Genomic DNA, 15,627 nt, shown 5'->3' on the forward strand with positions numbered 1-15,627 from the left:
TTCTCCAATAGCAAACTACCTAGAATCAGAAATAATATTTAGTATACTAACCTTTGTTTAACTCTTGATAAATGTCAGCTTGCTGAGTTATTTTGTACCATTGTGATTCAATGTTATATTTGCCAGCAGGCAGACCAGCAATACAGAGTTTTGCTGCTTAGCAAGAGATTTGGGGAAGTTGCTCCCGTTCTTCACTGTGATCAGATTACACACTGAGTACTCATCTCCCGTTTAGTGTGCAAGCAAGTCAGCCAGGCCATAGCATGAGTGCCTGCCAGCCATCTCATCCTAGGTCACCTCCGATGCAGCATCAGGCAGGTGAAGTCACTAACATCCATGAAAAAAAATACACCTAAGGTGAATTCTGGGACTCCAGAATCCACAGATACCTGCAGAGTCTCTGGCTCAGGTGTGGGGAACCTCTGGCCCTCTAGATGTTGCTGAACTCCTGCCTGCTGGAGCTGACGGAAGTTGCAATCTAGCAAGAGGTGGGGTGGCCAAAGGTTCCCCACACCTCACCAGAGGAAAAGGATTCTGCATATGCTCAGGAACACATTTGCCCTGCGGTCTTTGAAATGCTATATCCCCCTTGGAGATCAAGGATTTCTGTCATGCTCCAGGACACTTAGCCAAGGTGCCAGAATTTTGGTCAGCCCAAAGGTAGCTGCTGCACTCTTTAGACACGTCTGCTGAAATTGTGGATAAATTTGCACTGGCTTCCTTGCCCTTTTGAGACTATCTGAGGTGGGGACTGGAACAGGCCTGCCTTTGAGGACTTGTTAATTAATTTTAGCACTCCTTTGGAAACAAGTAGGTATGTGCTTTTTGCAGTCGACTGGGCATATTTCCAAATGTGCATTCCGCAGAAAAACAACAAACTGTGAAGCATTCATGTGCCCCATGTGCCCATGGCTCTGGAATTCACGTGTTCCCATGCCAGAGAGGTTTTATAAGCGAATTTGATGTTTCCTTTCCCCACTTAGGCCAGACAGGTCCCCCACGCGTCTGCCTTTAATGTTATGGCCCACCATTAAACTTGCACGCACCACGAAATGTGCCCCCCACATGGAAAGAGCAGGCTACATTTACCCTTTTCTCTCCCGATTTGAGTTCCACCTGAAAATTATGTGGCAGAAGTTACAAATGCTTGCAAATCCATGCCCTGCTTAATTCACAGAGTGCAGAAGGAAGGATAGTGATACCCTTAAGCCCCCCCCCCTGCAGCAAACAGAAAAAGAGAGCCACCAAGCAACCAAGCACCTTAGAAACAAATGGATTGATCGTGGCAGATAGGAGGGGGGAATCTTTCTGTGGAGGACATGGGCAGGCTGTAAGTAGCATCCCTTTCTCTTCTCATTTGTGTCACAAACTGGGAGGTTTTTCTGGTGGAAACCTGAGTATCAGATTTGTCCCTGTCCCTCCCTTGACCTCCACCTTACACCTTACATTAAGTAAAACAAAGGAAAATATATACATGTTCCTGTTTCCCAGCCAAGTTGAGTACCCCCTATTGTCCTGTGAAATAAAGGGTGTAGGAAATGAAATGATTGTTGCCTTTTCATTGTTTAAGGATGTTTTGTCAAGAGTTTTGATTCAACACACTTATTTCAATATACAGTTGTACCTTGGTTTTCGAACTTAATCCGTTCCAGAAGTCCGTTCTTAAACCAAAGCGTTCTTAAACCAAGACTTGCTTTCCCATAGCAGTGGGGGACTCAATTGACAAATGGAACACACTCAACAGGAAGCAAAACATGTTCTGCAGGCAAGGCAAAGTTCACAAACCAAAACACCTACTTCCGGGTTTGCAGCGTTCTTAATCCAAGTTGTTCATAAACAAAGATGTTCTTAAACCAAGGTCCCACTATATAAGCATCAATAGACTGACTTTTTAAATAGGAAGCTACTCTTTATGTTTCTAAGCAATTTTTTACCTTTCAATTAATTCACCAATTTTATAATGGCTCTTAGTACCATTAAATAATGCCTTACTGTGGTTCCTTGGTTAATCCGTTCTGGAGTCCGGTCTTAAACCAAAGTGGTCTTAAACCAAGGCATGCTTTCCCATAGAAAGTAATGGAAAACGGATTAAATTCTCTCATAAATAAAAATTGCAGCGGGAGACTTAAAAAGCATCAGATTATGTTAAATTCTCTGGGAATGGAAATACTTTAAATGGACAGAAGTAAAGAAAGATCTAGAAATATGGTCTAAGTTGAGACTTTCCTTGTTAGGCCGAATTGCTGTCATTAAGATGAATGTATTGCCTAGAATGTTATTCTTATTTCAGACCTTACAGATTTTGGACAAGATGGACTGCTTCAAGAAGTGGCAGAAAGACATATCTAAATTTGTCTGGCAGGGCAAAAAGCCCAGAATAAAATTTAAGATTTTAACTGATGCAAAAGATAGAGGGGGCTTTGCCCTGCCGGACTTAAGACTCTATTATGAATCAGCAGCAGAAACTGGCTACTTCTTGAAGACACAGACATTTTGGATTTGGAAGGGTATGATAACAACTTTGGTTGGCATGCATATTTATGGTATGACAAGGTAAAGGTGTATAAAAGTTTCAAAAACCATATTGTCAGGAAAGCATTATACAATGTTTGGACTAGATATAAAGACTTGCTGGAAAGCAAGACTCCCAGGTGGTTGTCACCAATGGAAGCTAAGGCGGTGAAAAAACTTAATATGGATTCTAATTGGCCAAAATACTGTGAAATCCTAGAGCAAGATGGTGAGAAGCTTAAACTTCAGAGTTATGAGAAACTAAAGTTCAAAGTTCGAGATTGGTTACATTATCATCAGATAAATGAGACATTCAAGCAGGACAGGAAAATAGGATTTCAGAAGGAGAGGTCAAAATTAGAAACAGAACTGTTAGAACCCAATACTAAGAATTTGTCAAGAATGTATAACTTGTTGTTGAAATGGAATACACAGGATGAAACAGTGAAATCAGCTATGATTAAATGGGCACAAGATATCGGTCATGATATTATGTTTGCTGACTGGGAACAGTTATGGACCACTGGTGTTAAATTCACGGCATGTAATGCCTTAAAAGAAAACATAATGAAAATGATTTACAGGTGGTACATGACCCCAGTCAAGCTTGCAAAAATTTACCATTTGCCCAATAACAAATGCTGGAAATGTAATGAAACTGAAGGTACCTTTTATCACCTTTGGTGGACCTGCCCAAAGATTAAAGCCTTTTGGGAGATGATTTACAATGAAATTAAGAAGGTCCTTAAATGGACTTTTCCTAAGAAACCTGAGGCTTTTCTCCTGGGCATGGTTGGCCAATTGGTGCCAAAGAAGGACAGGACTTTTTTTATGTACGCTACCACAGCAGCAAGAATTCTTCTGGCAAAGTATTGGAAGATGCAAGAACTACCTACTCTGGAAGAATGGCAGACAAAGGTGACAGACTTTATGGGACTAGCAGAGATGACCGGCAGAATCCGAGACCAGGGGAAAGAGACAGTGGAAGAGGACTGGAAGAAATTCAAAATATATCTTAAAAACTGTTGTAAAATTGAGGAGTGTTAAGATGTCAAGGGGTAAGAAGTAGAGAATTACAGCTGTAACTAATAAGTTTAAGGAAATCTAATGAAAGGGAACCAATAGACAAACTGACTAAAGGGTTGCTAAAGAATTGCGGAATAAGGATGCAGCGAAAGGGAGGTATGGGGAAGTCGGAGGAAAGAAGGTGTATGAAATTAAGGTTATGAAATTATATATGTTTAATGTTGTGTATGTTTTTGTTTTGTGTTGTGTTTGTTTCTTAAAAATTTTTTTTTTTAAAAAAAAAGGAAATACTTTAAACGAGAAGTTATTGGGTAAGCTTTTTATCATAATCCCACAAAGCTCTTAACATGCAGCTGCTAACAAACAGTAAAACAAAGAAATAAAGAGTAGAATTGCTCCTTAAAGACGCAAAGCAAGCATCAGGCTGTAGGTTTGTTTTTTTAAAGAAGGTGTTTTATTTATCGAATCTGGCCATATATCAAGAACTTTTAAATGTACATCTTCTCATTAGAATTCAACTTGTCTCACACAAGGGTTGGCATACAACAGCTGCACTGAGGGGGGGAGAGCCACCCCTTTGAAGGACAGCTGCTAAGTGTCTAGCTGAGGCTGAAAAGATTTACTTGAACCATGAAAACTTGTAACAAATTTTAATTAAATTAAATTTGGTACAAAACTCTTATGCATTACCGATAGAATGCTTCCCCCACTCTTGAAAAGAACCCAACCCCACCCACCCCCAAAATTACAACCAATATACATCAGTTCAATATACATCAGCCACAACATAATCTTGGATCAGCACCCCGCTCCCAGAGACAGACATGGTGATTTTTAAACCCATCATCCAGACAGCAAGAAGAAAAATAGCTGGTACAAAAACTGAAGTTGGTGTGTGTTTAAAAGAGAGGAACAAAATTATTTCAATACAGCCTAATTGGGAGTGCCAACTCCTTTCCTGAGTGAGGCTCCTGTTCCTTTAACAGCAGTGCAAAAAAAGGAAAACCTCAACAGGTACACTTTATCATGGAGCTGCAGTAACAGGAGCTGCACCTGCTAAATTTCTATGTGCTGCTATTAAATGTGCAAAAGCCTCTTGGGAAGATGCACTTGCAGCAGGGAAACAGCACCCGTTTCATTTCTCCCCGCTACATAAAAGGCACAGGAGTCTTCATTATAGGAAAGGGGGTTGCAGTCCTAGTGGTGTTGTGACCACACAGCTGCTTCTTTCATGTATCGGATGTGTAGCACGGTAATAACCTCCCTTCCACCGCCTCCCAGCCCGCCCATCACCACTGTTAAAACCCTTTGGCATCAGGAACCAACGTCCTGGATACTAGTTCTACAACAGTGCCAAACACAGGAGCAGCTTTGGATTGTAAGCAAAAAGGAAAAGATGTAGCTAAGTCCCCCCTAAATGGCTGCCTGTTCATAAATTTGCACACAAGAACACATGGTTAACTGGCAAGAACTGTGTTGTATTTTCATATCTTTAATTAAGAACCTCAGGACCAAGCCAGTGGAATTACAGAAAGAGTACAGGAGACCTTATAGAAGCCACCTAAGCACCCCCTAGTAGAGCAATCCGCTGGTTTCAGTATGTTTGAACACCAACATGCCCATTTCTTTCTTGGCATGCTTTCTTGACAGTTCTGTCAGGCTTGTCCGCATGCCACAATTCCACTCCTGGGTAAAGCGGAGAGGAAATCCTCTGATCAAATTAAAAAGTGTCTCCCCCACAGGCATTTAAAAGGTTTTTTAGGACCTTGTGCCATTTCCCTTACACAAAAACAGTATTCTATTACCAAAAAAAAGGGAGACAGAAAACAATCAAGGAAAATTTTCACTTGATCAATAGCGCTGGTTTAAAAACAAACTTTTGCAATTTCGTTGAACTCACTTTGGCTTGTGAGAAACAAAGTTTACCAATTTCAATGTACAACTCTCAGCCCATGTTTCCCTAGAGAGGGTATCTATAGATACATAGATATATAAAATTAAGCTAAGAAGAAACTGAAAACACAAGTTTTATAGTTCAGAACATAGGGATAAAGAAAACTAAGTGAATTTTGTGACCAAGTTGTTTTGTAGAAGTGAATGGAGAATCTGGGATCACTGGAGAGAGAGGCCAAGGGGGGAAAGTTTGATTAAACAACTCTCCGGACTTCAAAAAACCTCTTCAGATAGTAGATTTGTCCCAGTGTCATGGCAACTAGTACAAGAGCTTCAAAGAATGACCAGAGGACCACTCTGCTATTTGTGTTGTCGTTAACTAGTGAAAAAAGGAGGAAAAAACACACTTGATTAAAATACAGGAATGAAAATAAGCTAAACACACTGAAGCCTAGAGAAACAAAGCATCGCCTCCTCCCATACAAACCCACCCTGCATGCGCGGATCATCACCTGAAACCCTGTTCTGTGTTTCCAACCTGCCAGCTGAGGTACAGCAGGCGGGTATAGAAGGTTAGGCCTTCTGGGCACCCAGGCCATGGAACATTCCAAGAAATAGGAGTGGCCCAAACTTCCTTGCCTTTCTACAAGATGCTAATAAACACATATTAAATCATGAAAATTATGGGTCTTTGCTTCTATAGATTAGTGTTGCAACATCAGGTGCCAGCTCCTTCTCCGATATGGCTGGCTACTTTATTTTGAGTGTATAGTTCTTGGTAAATACGTTGTCATTTTCTAAAGTGCTGCTTTGAGAATGGAAAAACAGTGTTAAGTGATGCAAAACAGGGGGAAATAATTATTGATGCAAAGGAAGTAATAACACCCAAATGTGCCCTGGGAGTACAACCATGTTTTATGCAATTTGTTTTACAGGATTCTCAAAAAAGGTTTCGAGTTTTCTCTTTTCTAAAAACATGCCAGCATTTAAGAAGCAGCATGAAGAAAGTTAGTGGCAAGCAGTGTCTAAGAGACTTCTAAGGTACAATTAATAAATTTAATTGATTTAAGTATCTCTCTGCCATGAACTTTTAAAAATGATTTTTATTAGTTTTACAAAATAAATCTCAAACTTAACACATTAATATTAAGAAATCAAACAAAATTCTTCTGAATTTTAGGACTTCCCTCCTCCTCTCTGTGGGTCCTTAGTATATCTAAGTCCAACTTAGTATCCAAAGTCTCTGCCACATTGCAGGAGTTGTTAAAAGTCTGCCAAAGAACTCAAGGCTTTAGTGTTCCTTTAAATACAGTTTTGATTCTCCCAATTTCTGATTTTTGTGGTGGGGAGCAGGGAGACAAGTCACTTCCTTGGCCTTCCCAAATGTATTCAAGTTGGGGCTTATTAAGTGATAATGAGCATGAAGCACTTTGATGCACCATATAAATCAGCTGTGTAGAAAGGAAGCTAGTAACTCTTATTTGGGGAAGGTTCTCAGGCAGGGTGGAAGGAGAAAGAACTTGCCCATGTGAAGACCACCTGGTGGAAACCCTCACACATACGGTTCTTAATTGTAAACTATATGCTGATCTCCGTCAGCAATTTCTAGATCAACTCTACATCCCCAAATGGAAACCAGAGTTGGAGGTCATACATTTTCTATTACTGGAGAATGATCAGGAGCTCACCAAGTTAGTGGCTAAATATCTCTATTTGGTTTTTTGTCGTCAAAATACACTCCCTGGAGACCTAGAGATGTGACGACAGACTGCTCTGCCTCCTTTCTTTTAGCAAATGTTTTGTGCCACTGGGGAAGTGGTAATTCTGTATTGATTTGCTTTGGATGTTTGGATGTGATGCCAATAAAAGGTTTGATGATGATGACAGTAACTCTTATAGCCTGCAGTTCTACTGTGGATGTGGAGGGGAAGCAGCCTCCTTCAGCACATGCATAGAAGCACAGGCTGCTAAAGCCCCTTGGATAATTTTCTAGACAGCAGCTTTCTACCAAGTGCAGATTGACAAAGGAGAGGCAGCAATCTGCTACCCTTCCACTAGCCCACTAAATTCCCATGCCACAAGGAATGGAAGGCTTTGCTGGATGGCGATGCAGGAAACCTGTACATGCCAACCAAAACCACTTACTTGCTCGGTGTATCCTTTCACGGACTTCCATGTATTCCTGTTCATGCTTGACAGCGGTCATGGCCACCGCTAATTCATTAATCATCTCTTCTAGCTTGTTCTGATGAGCTGCAGATGGATCACAAGACATCAGATTTGTGATGTAAGCAACAAAACCCAACAACAGTGGCATATAAGACTGAAGTCTTCACAGCCAACCACTGCACATCTTGGGGAAGGGTTGATGTTTTTTAACCAGGCACAAAAATTCCCTTTACCTGGGTATTCATTCCAACATCCAGTTACCTCGGGCAAGTTAGGTGAACAAGTACTGCTTTCACAGCATTACAATTAAGATGCTTTAGAAAACCAAGGTAAATAACTTTGTAATACATACAGAGTTCTGTTCTATAAGTCACATATGCCTGCATTAACTTATATTCTGTGGTTGGTTGGCATCTGTCTGTCTCTCTCAAGAGACAATGGAGTGCACCTTCGGGGGTGAAGGCAAACTGCTGCGTTAGCAGCACTGAAGCGACTCCTCCAGGGCAGAAGCCTGCGTGGTATACATGGAGGACTTGGGCTGCCCAGATTACAAAACCCTCTCTCGGTCTTGCTGATGTGGTCCAAAGGAAAGCAGAACAAGACGTTTGGCGCCAGCTTGGCTGCAGGAGCTGCCATAAAGAGGCGTACAAGGTGCCATCCAACCATCTTAGGGACTCCACTCCAGATTTCTGTGGGATTTACTGCTTAGTCTTTTCTTCCTAATCTCTTATTCTCTGGGGCTTGTAGGGGGTAGAAGTCCCCTTCCACTATTCTATTGAACTGGCTGTCAGGCTGCAATCCTAGGTATAATAAGACCCATTAAATTCAACAGGACTTACTTCTGAATAGACATGGTTAGGATTGCCCTTTTAATTGCTGTGTTTTTAGGGTGATGATTTTTGTTTTACTAATGGGTTTTATTTAACAGTCATGTGTTTTACATCCAATGCAATGCTCTTAGCAGCATATAAATTCAAAACATATTTGTAGTCTACTCTCTTCTACTCCAGAGCACTTATCAGAAAGCTGGTCTTCAATATTTCTCTCTGTGTGTGTTTATAGGGAGTCTATTCCCAGTAACCCCCCCCAAAAAAAATGCAGAAAGGGGTCTTGCTCAGCAGCATGTCCCTTTGAAGAGCGACTCTGCTGCATCATCACTGCTCCAGCGACACCTGTTACCATCTCTGATCCCTGTTCTGACAGCTGCTTGGGACCCGGTGTGGCCTCCTCTCTCACCTAATCTCAGCCTTAAAGCAATTCCCTTCATCTACGGCTGGGTCCCTTTATGGCCAGGGAGATGGGGCAACGTCATGTGACCACCACCCCTCCTGGCAAACTGCAGAAGAGGCATCTCGGTTCAAGGACCTAAGCATTTATTTGATCATTGAAAGAACCATTTACCAAGCAGGCATTGCCTGATAAAGTATGACAAAGGAATGAAAAGCAGTTTCTACTTGAAACTTACTACATTTATATCCTGCACTTTTCCCAACAAGAGAAGTCAAGGCAACTCACATATGGGGTTCCCAAACAACCTCCCATCCTGCCACTGACCAGACCGAGATCTCCTTAGCTTCAGCAAGGTGGGGGTCTCATGCAAACTATGCCTGGAAAGCAAACTTACAAAACTATTTCACAGAAGCTTAATGCTGGGAGTGAGAACAGGACAGGTGCAGAGATTTCAATGAGCAAGCCAACAACCTTGAACAGAAATACAGTACCTGGTGACTTTGTAGTTTTGTAGAATCCCATTCAAACAGAATCTCTGTTAGGGAGTGAAAAACTTTTACAGAGAGACCTTCCCTCCCTCTCACTCACACAGAAACACACTCTTCTCACACCCAGCAGCTTAGTTAACCCACTTTGAGAAATACTGACATGAATTAGTTTGCCTTCATGGTGTTTAGTTAGCACAAAAAGACAGAATTCTTTCTAGAGGGATAAACTGGTATAAAGTGAGAGAAGAACATTGGGAAATACAAAGGAAGTCCTCAAACTTTACATCAAGACCTTCAGGTCCAAGGCAAATCACTCAAGTAATGCAATATGGGTGCCCTATTAGTAAGACCACTCTTATGCACACTTTTAAACATGCCAACACCCACACATGCGTGTTAAGTGGTGGTCTTCAGACAACGATCTCCCTCTCAAAATGATTTCAATCTGTCAAGAGTTTTGTGTGTGGATACTCAGGCTACTGGTAGAAATAGATGGGACAGAACAAAAGGACCCGAAAACTGGAAGGGGTCTTTAGGTCATTTAGTCCAACATCCGGCTTGATCTGGGTGATGGATACTTACGACGACGAGAGGCCCAGCCAATATCCATCCTTGCAGTTTTTGTCCTCAACACTGGCAGCAGGAGACCAGTAATGGCATGAAGGACAAGGAGGAAACTATGAAGTTTTAAAGCTGGGGTGAAGGGTCAATGGCCTCCTCAAGAGACATACAAAATAACAGGATGTGAGGGCAGAAGAGAGAAAAAGTATAGGAGTGTGCACCTTTCCTGACAATTAGCCACACCTCCTTAGGCCAGCCTACCTCACAGCTGAGAACCACGGTCATGATCCAAACCATGCAACTTGGTCTGAGTGTTTATACTTGCATTTCTCAAACAGAATCCTCCACAACTGAATGAGAAACCAGTTTTAAAAGCAGTTCCAGATTTGGTATTAGAGAAGACTGCTGTTCAGATAGAGAATGGGGATAGGAAAGAGAAAAAAGCCTACAGTAGCAATTTGGATCTTAATGGTTGAAGGACTTCAAAGTGGCAGGAGCTGTTCACACTCAGACCTGAGTGCAATACCATTGTGGTAATCATTGCGTATTAGCAGGAAGTCACACAAAGAGTGGCCCCAATAGGCATTAGCAGATTATGTAGCAAATTATGAGAAGCGATGCAGGAGGACTAGCAAGCTTCTTAAAAGCATTGCACATACCATCCCAGTTATCTCCACCACCTAAAAGAAAGCATGAGAAATGAACAAATATACAGGAAGACGCTGAGCATGTCTAGTAAGCAAAGGTAAATACATCAAAACACACGATGGGCGAAATGAGGGATGAAGGTAAGGCTGCAAATGTCACAGGGAGAGAGGCATGACGAAACCACAGCGAGAGGTGGGAGAAAAGCTACCAGCTACCTGACTCAAATGTTCTGGCACCAACCAGTCTTTAGAGCCCTGCTCTGCAGAAAGCTGAAGAATTATGTACAATTCTAAGACATCCCCTTTTAGGGACTTCAAGCCACAAGATTACCCGTATTTCTTTTTCAAATTGATGGGGTGGAAAGCGGTCATTTAATTAAATATCCCTTATATTTCCTCGATCCATGTCCATCACATAGCAAAAAGGGCTAAGAAGTTATATTATGAAACATTTAAATCCAGGAGAGAATGTGTTTGGAATTCTGAAGCCCATAGAACAATATCTGGAAAACAGAGACGCTGGGGAAGGACAATAACATATAGGAGGAGAACATGGGTGAAAGGTGCCATTTTGTTTCCGGGATTCGCCCTCACCTTCTGTCTCCATATCTTGCCCCTTTGGAGCTTCACCAATGTCAATAGTGAACATCACTATCTTTGGAGTCATGGTGGACATTTTGTTGCTGAAGCAAAACTTGTATGTTCCATCCATGTGAGCAGCAAAGGTGTATTTCCCATTGGACTCTCTGTCTCCTTTGTAGATGACTTTGTTATCAGGCCCCATTATCTGGAAACAAGAAGGAAAACCTTTACTTTTTACCACCTTATGCATCATTCACATCAATAAATTACATAAGCCTTGGGGAGTAATTGGCTGACACATCGTACAAATGAAGTGACAAACCACAAGGGCAAATCGAGCATTTGTTGCTGCCTCAGCTGACATCTTCCAATTTTAACTTCCAACCAACGTTTAATTTTTCCTTATTTGCTCTACATCTCATGTGCAGCTGTTGTGCAACCTGTAGCACTGAACACAAGGATCTTACCTGTGCTTGATGAAGCACCCTGCAGTAGGCACCAGAGAAGCATTTCTCTCCAGGCCTTTCTTACCCAAGGCATTGCATCATGTTCCCTCTATCCTCCAACTCTGAGCTTGCTTCACCACATGAGCAACAGATCTTATCTACTCATGTAGCAGAAGAAAAAGGAGGGAGAACAAACAATGCCTCTTCTGACTGTGGGTGAGTGATGCCATTTTTAAATGTTCCTCCACATTAAAATATACACACTCCCTCCTCTATTGTTTTGCTTATCATAAACTGTACTCGGGGCAGCAGGGGGGTGAGGGTTCATTTTTGTTTTATATATGAAAACAATAAATCTTTTTTATTAAAAAAACACCTCCCAGCAAATTAAAACTAACACAACAGGAATTAAACCTTTAGCCCAACCTACTCACTACTGTGCTAATTTCCTTTAAACTAAACTAAACTAAACTAAAAGATAGGGAAGCTTGCAAACATGAAAACCCCAACTGCAGCAACCTTGTCCATTCTACTGCTTCACACAGCTGCATGAGTTTACCAGTGCACCTATTTCTCCACCAATGTGGAATTTTTTTAAGAATGCAAGGGGGGGGGAGCAAACTGTGTTTAGAATGATGGGGAGGGTTTCAAAAACAAGGCATCTGAGGGCCAGGGTGCCTGTCTGAGTTGCTTTCTGCAACTACACCGGCACGAACAAAAGTCGGGGAGAATTGTGTAATTTGACCTGATGGAATACAGTACAGTGGTACCTTGGGTTAAGAACTTAATTCGTTCCGGAGGTTGGTTCTTAACCTGAAACTATTCTTAACCTGAGGTACCACTTTAGCTAATGGGGCCTCCCGCTGCCACACAATTTGTGTTCTCATCCTGAAGCAAAGTTCTTAACCCGAGGTACTATTTCTGGGCTAGCGGAGTCTGTAACCTGAAGCGTCTGTAACCCAAGGTACCACTGTACTTCAAGTCTAGCTTGGCACACCATGGTTGCTCCAATGCCTTCAACAGCAGTTAGTGTTTAGTTTCCATTTTATCCCAGACACATTTTGTCAAATAAACTAACTGTGGAAAGGAATTGCAACAAGCCCATGGAAATATTTTATTTAACATTTTCAGAAGGTATGACCACCTAATACAGGGTTACAAACATAACTACAACCACACCCCCAATGCCAACAGACATATCTCCATGCCCTACCCTCAATAGGCTCTTACGGGCTAACCATCACATTCTGTCCTTCCACGGTTCCACTCCACACACAGGCAATAAAACCTTTTCTTTCCCCACCCCCACGTAGTAACCTAGTACAGTGAGCATGAGCAAACATTTGTATCCTGGTGACATGCACAGCATAGTAAGTTCGGAGTTGGCAGAAGGTCTCCTCGCTCACCCTCACTTCACAACCATTTTCTCATCGAGCCCCACTCCATCCCACCTTCTCTGATTAGCTAAGGCACCTCCACACTATGAAATATGAAAGAGAAGTTCAATGCAGGAATGATTGTAGTGGTCACAGAGGGGAAAGACTCAATTTCTGGAAGACTCATTTTGTCACCTGGGCCAATCTCAGTAAAATATTATTTAAATAAATCCTGTGCTACATGTTGTCTTTTCTACTGAAGTAAGTTGACACTAATTTCATAGCCAAGTGTTTCCACACAAACCAGCCAAGTTACAGTTAGTAAACTTTAAGTACCCATCTTCGAACTGCTCTGCTGTACTTTAGAATCAAAGGGAACACATCCAGAGAGTGAAGCACTTCTCTCAAAACTCTGGTCCTCCTTTGCCCACAATTTTTTGTTTAACTTCATTCACACAGTACAGTGGTACCTCGGGTTACAGACGCTTCAGGTTACAGACTCCACTAACCCAGAAATAGTACCTTGGGTTAAGAACTTTGCTTCAGGATGAGAACAGAAATCGCACGGCGGTGGCATGGCAGCAGCAGGAGGCCCCATTAAGCTAACGTAGTACCTCAGGTTAAAAACAATTTCAGGTTAAGAACGGACCTCCAGAACAAATTAAGTTCTTAACTCAAGGTATCACTGTACTCTAAAATCCTCCATTGTTCTTCCTCAGTCTCTCCCTTTAGCTGAAAACCCCTCCCATTCCAAATACAGCAAGGCCTTTTGCTGATTTCCACCTAGCCTCTATGACCAGAGGGATTCAACTCTGGATTTTCAGCCTTTTACATTTTCTGTGTCCAATTCTAAGTTGGAAAAGCACTTCAAGAGTATAATAAACAAAACAAAACAAAAACATTAAGAGAAAGACAACCAGGCCCTCCCTTTCCAAGCTGTCCACTACCCCCCTCCCACCATTCATCAGAGCCAACCTCCACATTTGATGCTTAAACCCTGGAGTGAGAGAGAGAAAAGGTACACAGAAACAGGCACACGTAAGGCTCAAGGCTATCTCAGACTTACACCCTCTGATCTAAAACAGTCCTTCCCTAGCTGTGCACACCCCTTGGGGGTTGAACTAGATGACCCTAAGGGTCTCTTCCAACTCTAGAATTCTGATTCTCTCTCTCTGGGTGCTCTTTCTGCTGGGCTTTCCAAAAATACCCTGTTGATGGGGGAGGGGGGTTGAGATGAGGCGGTGGTGGTGGTGGCTTGGTGCCCCCTTCGGCCTGAACCTGCAGGCCTTCTCTTTTAGCATATGCTGCACTTTCCGTATTCACTTTACATATTCAAGGACTGACAATCCTCTGATCCAAAGCCATCAACACTCTTCTGGTGAGAAGAATTCACTCTGCAGTCTGCACGTGATTAAAGGACACATAAATATACTCTCTATCAACTTTCCCCAACCTGTTGACCTCTCGACGTTTCGAACTAAAACTCCTGTCGGCCTCAGCCAGCACAGCCAATGTTTGGGAAGACGGGGAGCTATAGTACAGATCATGTGGAGAGCATCATTTAGGGGAAGCTGCTCCCTATGTATGCCCTGACATAAGCCAGGGCCAGACCCTTCCAACCCCGAAGCCCCCTTCGTCACCTTCTCATGGCTCACACTGCCCAGGGCAGCCGACTTCAACTTACCTCCCTGTACAGGTCCTCTTCTAACAGCAGGCAAGAGGAACCTGTACCCCACTGCAGTACCTTCACACTACCATTTTCATAATCCTTAAATGTTGCCTAAACAGAAATGATCTTAGCAGGCGCCCAAAAGAGTACAGTAAGGTTGTCTGCTTGATCTCAATAGGCAGGGAGTTCCCAAGTGCTGGTGCTGCCAGGTAATTACGAATGCGGAGGGAGTATTATGTGGCACTTGTGAAGGAATGGGTTTCTGTGTAGTAAGTTTAAAACTGACTCAACCCCCCCTTTTGTTCTTTCAAAAGAGAGCAGTCTAAAATGCGTAAAACTTGAGCTGTTGAGCAAAAAAGCAGCTGCATAAACAAGCTCTCTCCTTTAGAGAGAGAGCTTGTTCTAGTGGCTCCTCTAGCGTAAACCCCTCGTGCTAATGGGTGCGGGGCGGGAGAGAATGCCAGCGAGGCTAAGCCCCGGCGCAAACCGAGCCCAGGCCCTCGGGGGGGGGAGGCCCACAGGCTCCTCTCCGCCGCGCCCTGCACGACCCCCCGCCGCCCCGCCAGACTCGCCTCCACGTCGATGTCGAGGAAGCCTCCCTCGGCCACTTCGAAGATGAGGCCCATCTTGGTGCCGGACGGGACCCGCTCCAGGAAACACTCCTCGGCGTGCGCGTCGATGCTGACGAAGTAGCCGGCCGCCGGGGCCGAGAGCGCGGCCAGCAGCGCCAGCACCGCCCGCACCGGCGACATGGCGGCGTCGTCGAGGGGAGGCTGGAAGCGAGCGAGGCCAGGCGAGGGGAGGGGGAAGAGGGCCGACGGGCTCGCGCGCTGCGCTCCGGCGCCTGCCAAGCCCGCAGAGCAAATGGGCTTCGGCGGAGGGGCAGCTTCCGGCCCACGCCACGCCCCTTCCGGCGCACGGGGCCCTCGCTCATAGGTCGGAGACGCGGCCCGATGCCACGTACGGCCTGCGGGGGGGCGGGGGGGGATGGCGGCCCTCGAGGGAGCGAAGGGGCGTCGCCTGGCTGCG

At 43.6% G+C, this 15,627-nt stretch overlaps 1 protein-coding gene across 2 annotated transcripts; it reads right to left on the reverse strand.

Moving 5' to 3' along the window:
* Positions 1–3,968: 3,968 nt before the first annotated feature.
* Positions 3,969–15,415, reverse strand: TMED2 (transmembrane p24 trafficking protein 2). Of its 2 annotated transcripts, XM_081893537.1 has the most exons (5): positions 15,171–15,415; positions 11,120–11,312; positions 10,538–10,558; positions 7,576–7,683; positions 3,969–5,809 (listed from the first exon to the last, which is right to left on the reverse strand). In XM_081893537.1, exons 1-5 carry the CDS (start codon positions 15,348–15,350, stop codon positions 5,685–5,687), a joined length of 627 nt encoding a protein of 208 aa, XP_081749663.1. In that variant the 5' UTR covers positions 15,351–15,415; the 3' UTR covers positions 3,969–5,684. The 2 variants fall into 2 exon arrangements, with proteins under 2 accessions (XP_081749663.1, XP_081749664.1); XM_081893538.1 differs by lacking the exon at positions 10,538–10,558 and having other exon boundaries at positions 15,171–15,389.
* Positions 15,416–15,627: the final 212 nt, after the last annotated feature.

Source organism: Podarcis melisellensis (assembly GCF_964234715.1).
Source record: "Podarcis melisellensis genome assembly, chromosome: 16".
In the NCBI taxonomy this organism is placed as follows: domain Eukaryota; kingdom Metazoa; phylum Chordata; class Lepidosauria; order Squamata; family Lacertidae; genus Podarcis; species Podarcis melisellensis.

Excerpts from the sequence above, each read along its gene's own strand:
- TMED2 (XM_081893537.1), bottom strand. The coding sequence starts at position 15,350 with ATGTCGCCGGTGCGGGCGGTGCTGGCGCTGCTGGCCGCGCTCTCGGCC. Across the intron at positions 11,313-15,170 it reads TCCTCGACATCGACGTGGAG|ATAATGGGGCCTGATAACAA; the intron begins GCGAGTCTGGCG and ends TCTTGTTTCCAG. Across the intron at positions 7,684-10,537 it reads TGGTGGAGATAACTGGGATG|CTCATCAGAACAAGCTAGAA; the intron begins GTATGTGCAATG and ends ATCCATCTGCAG.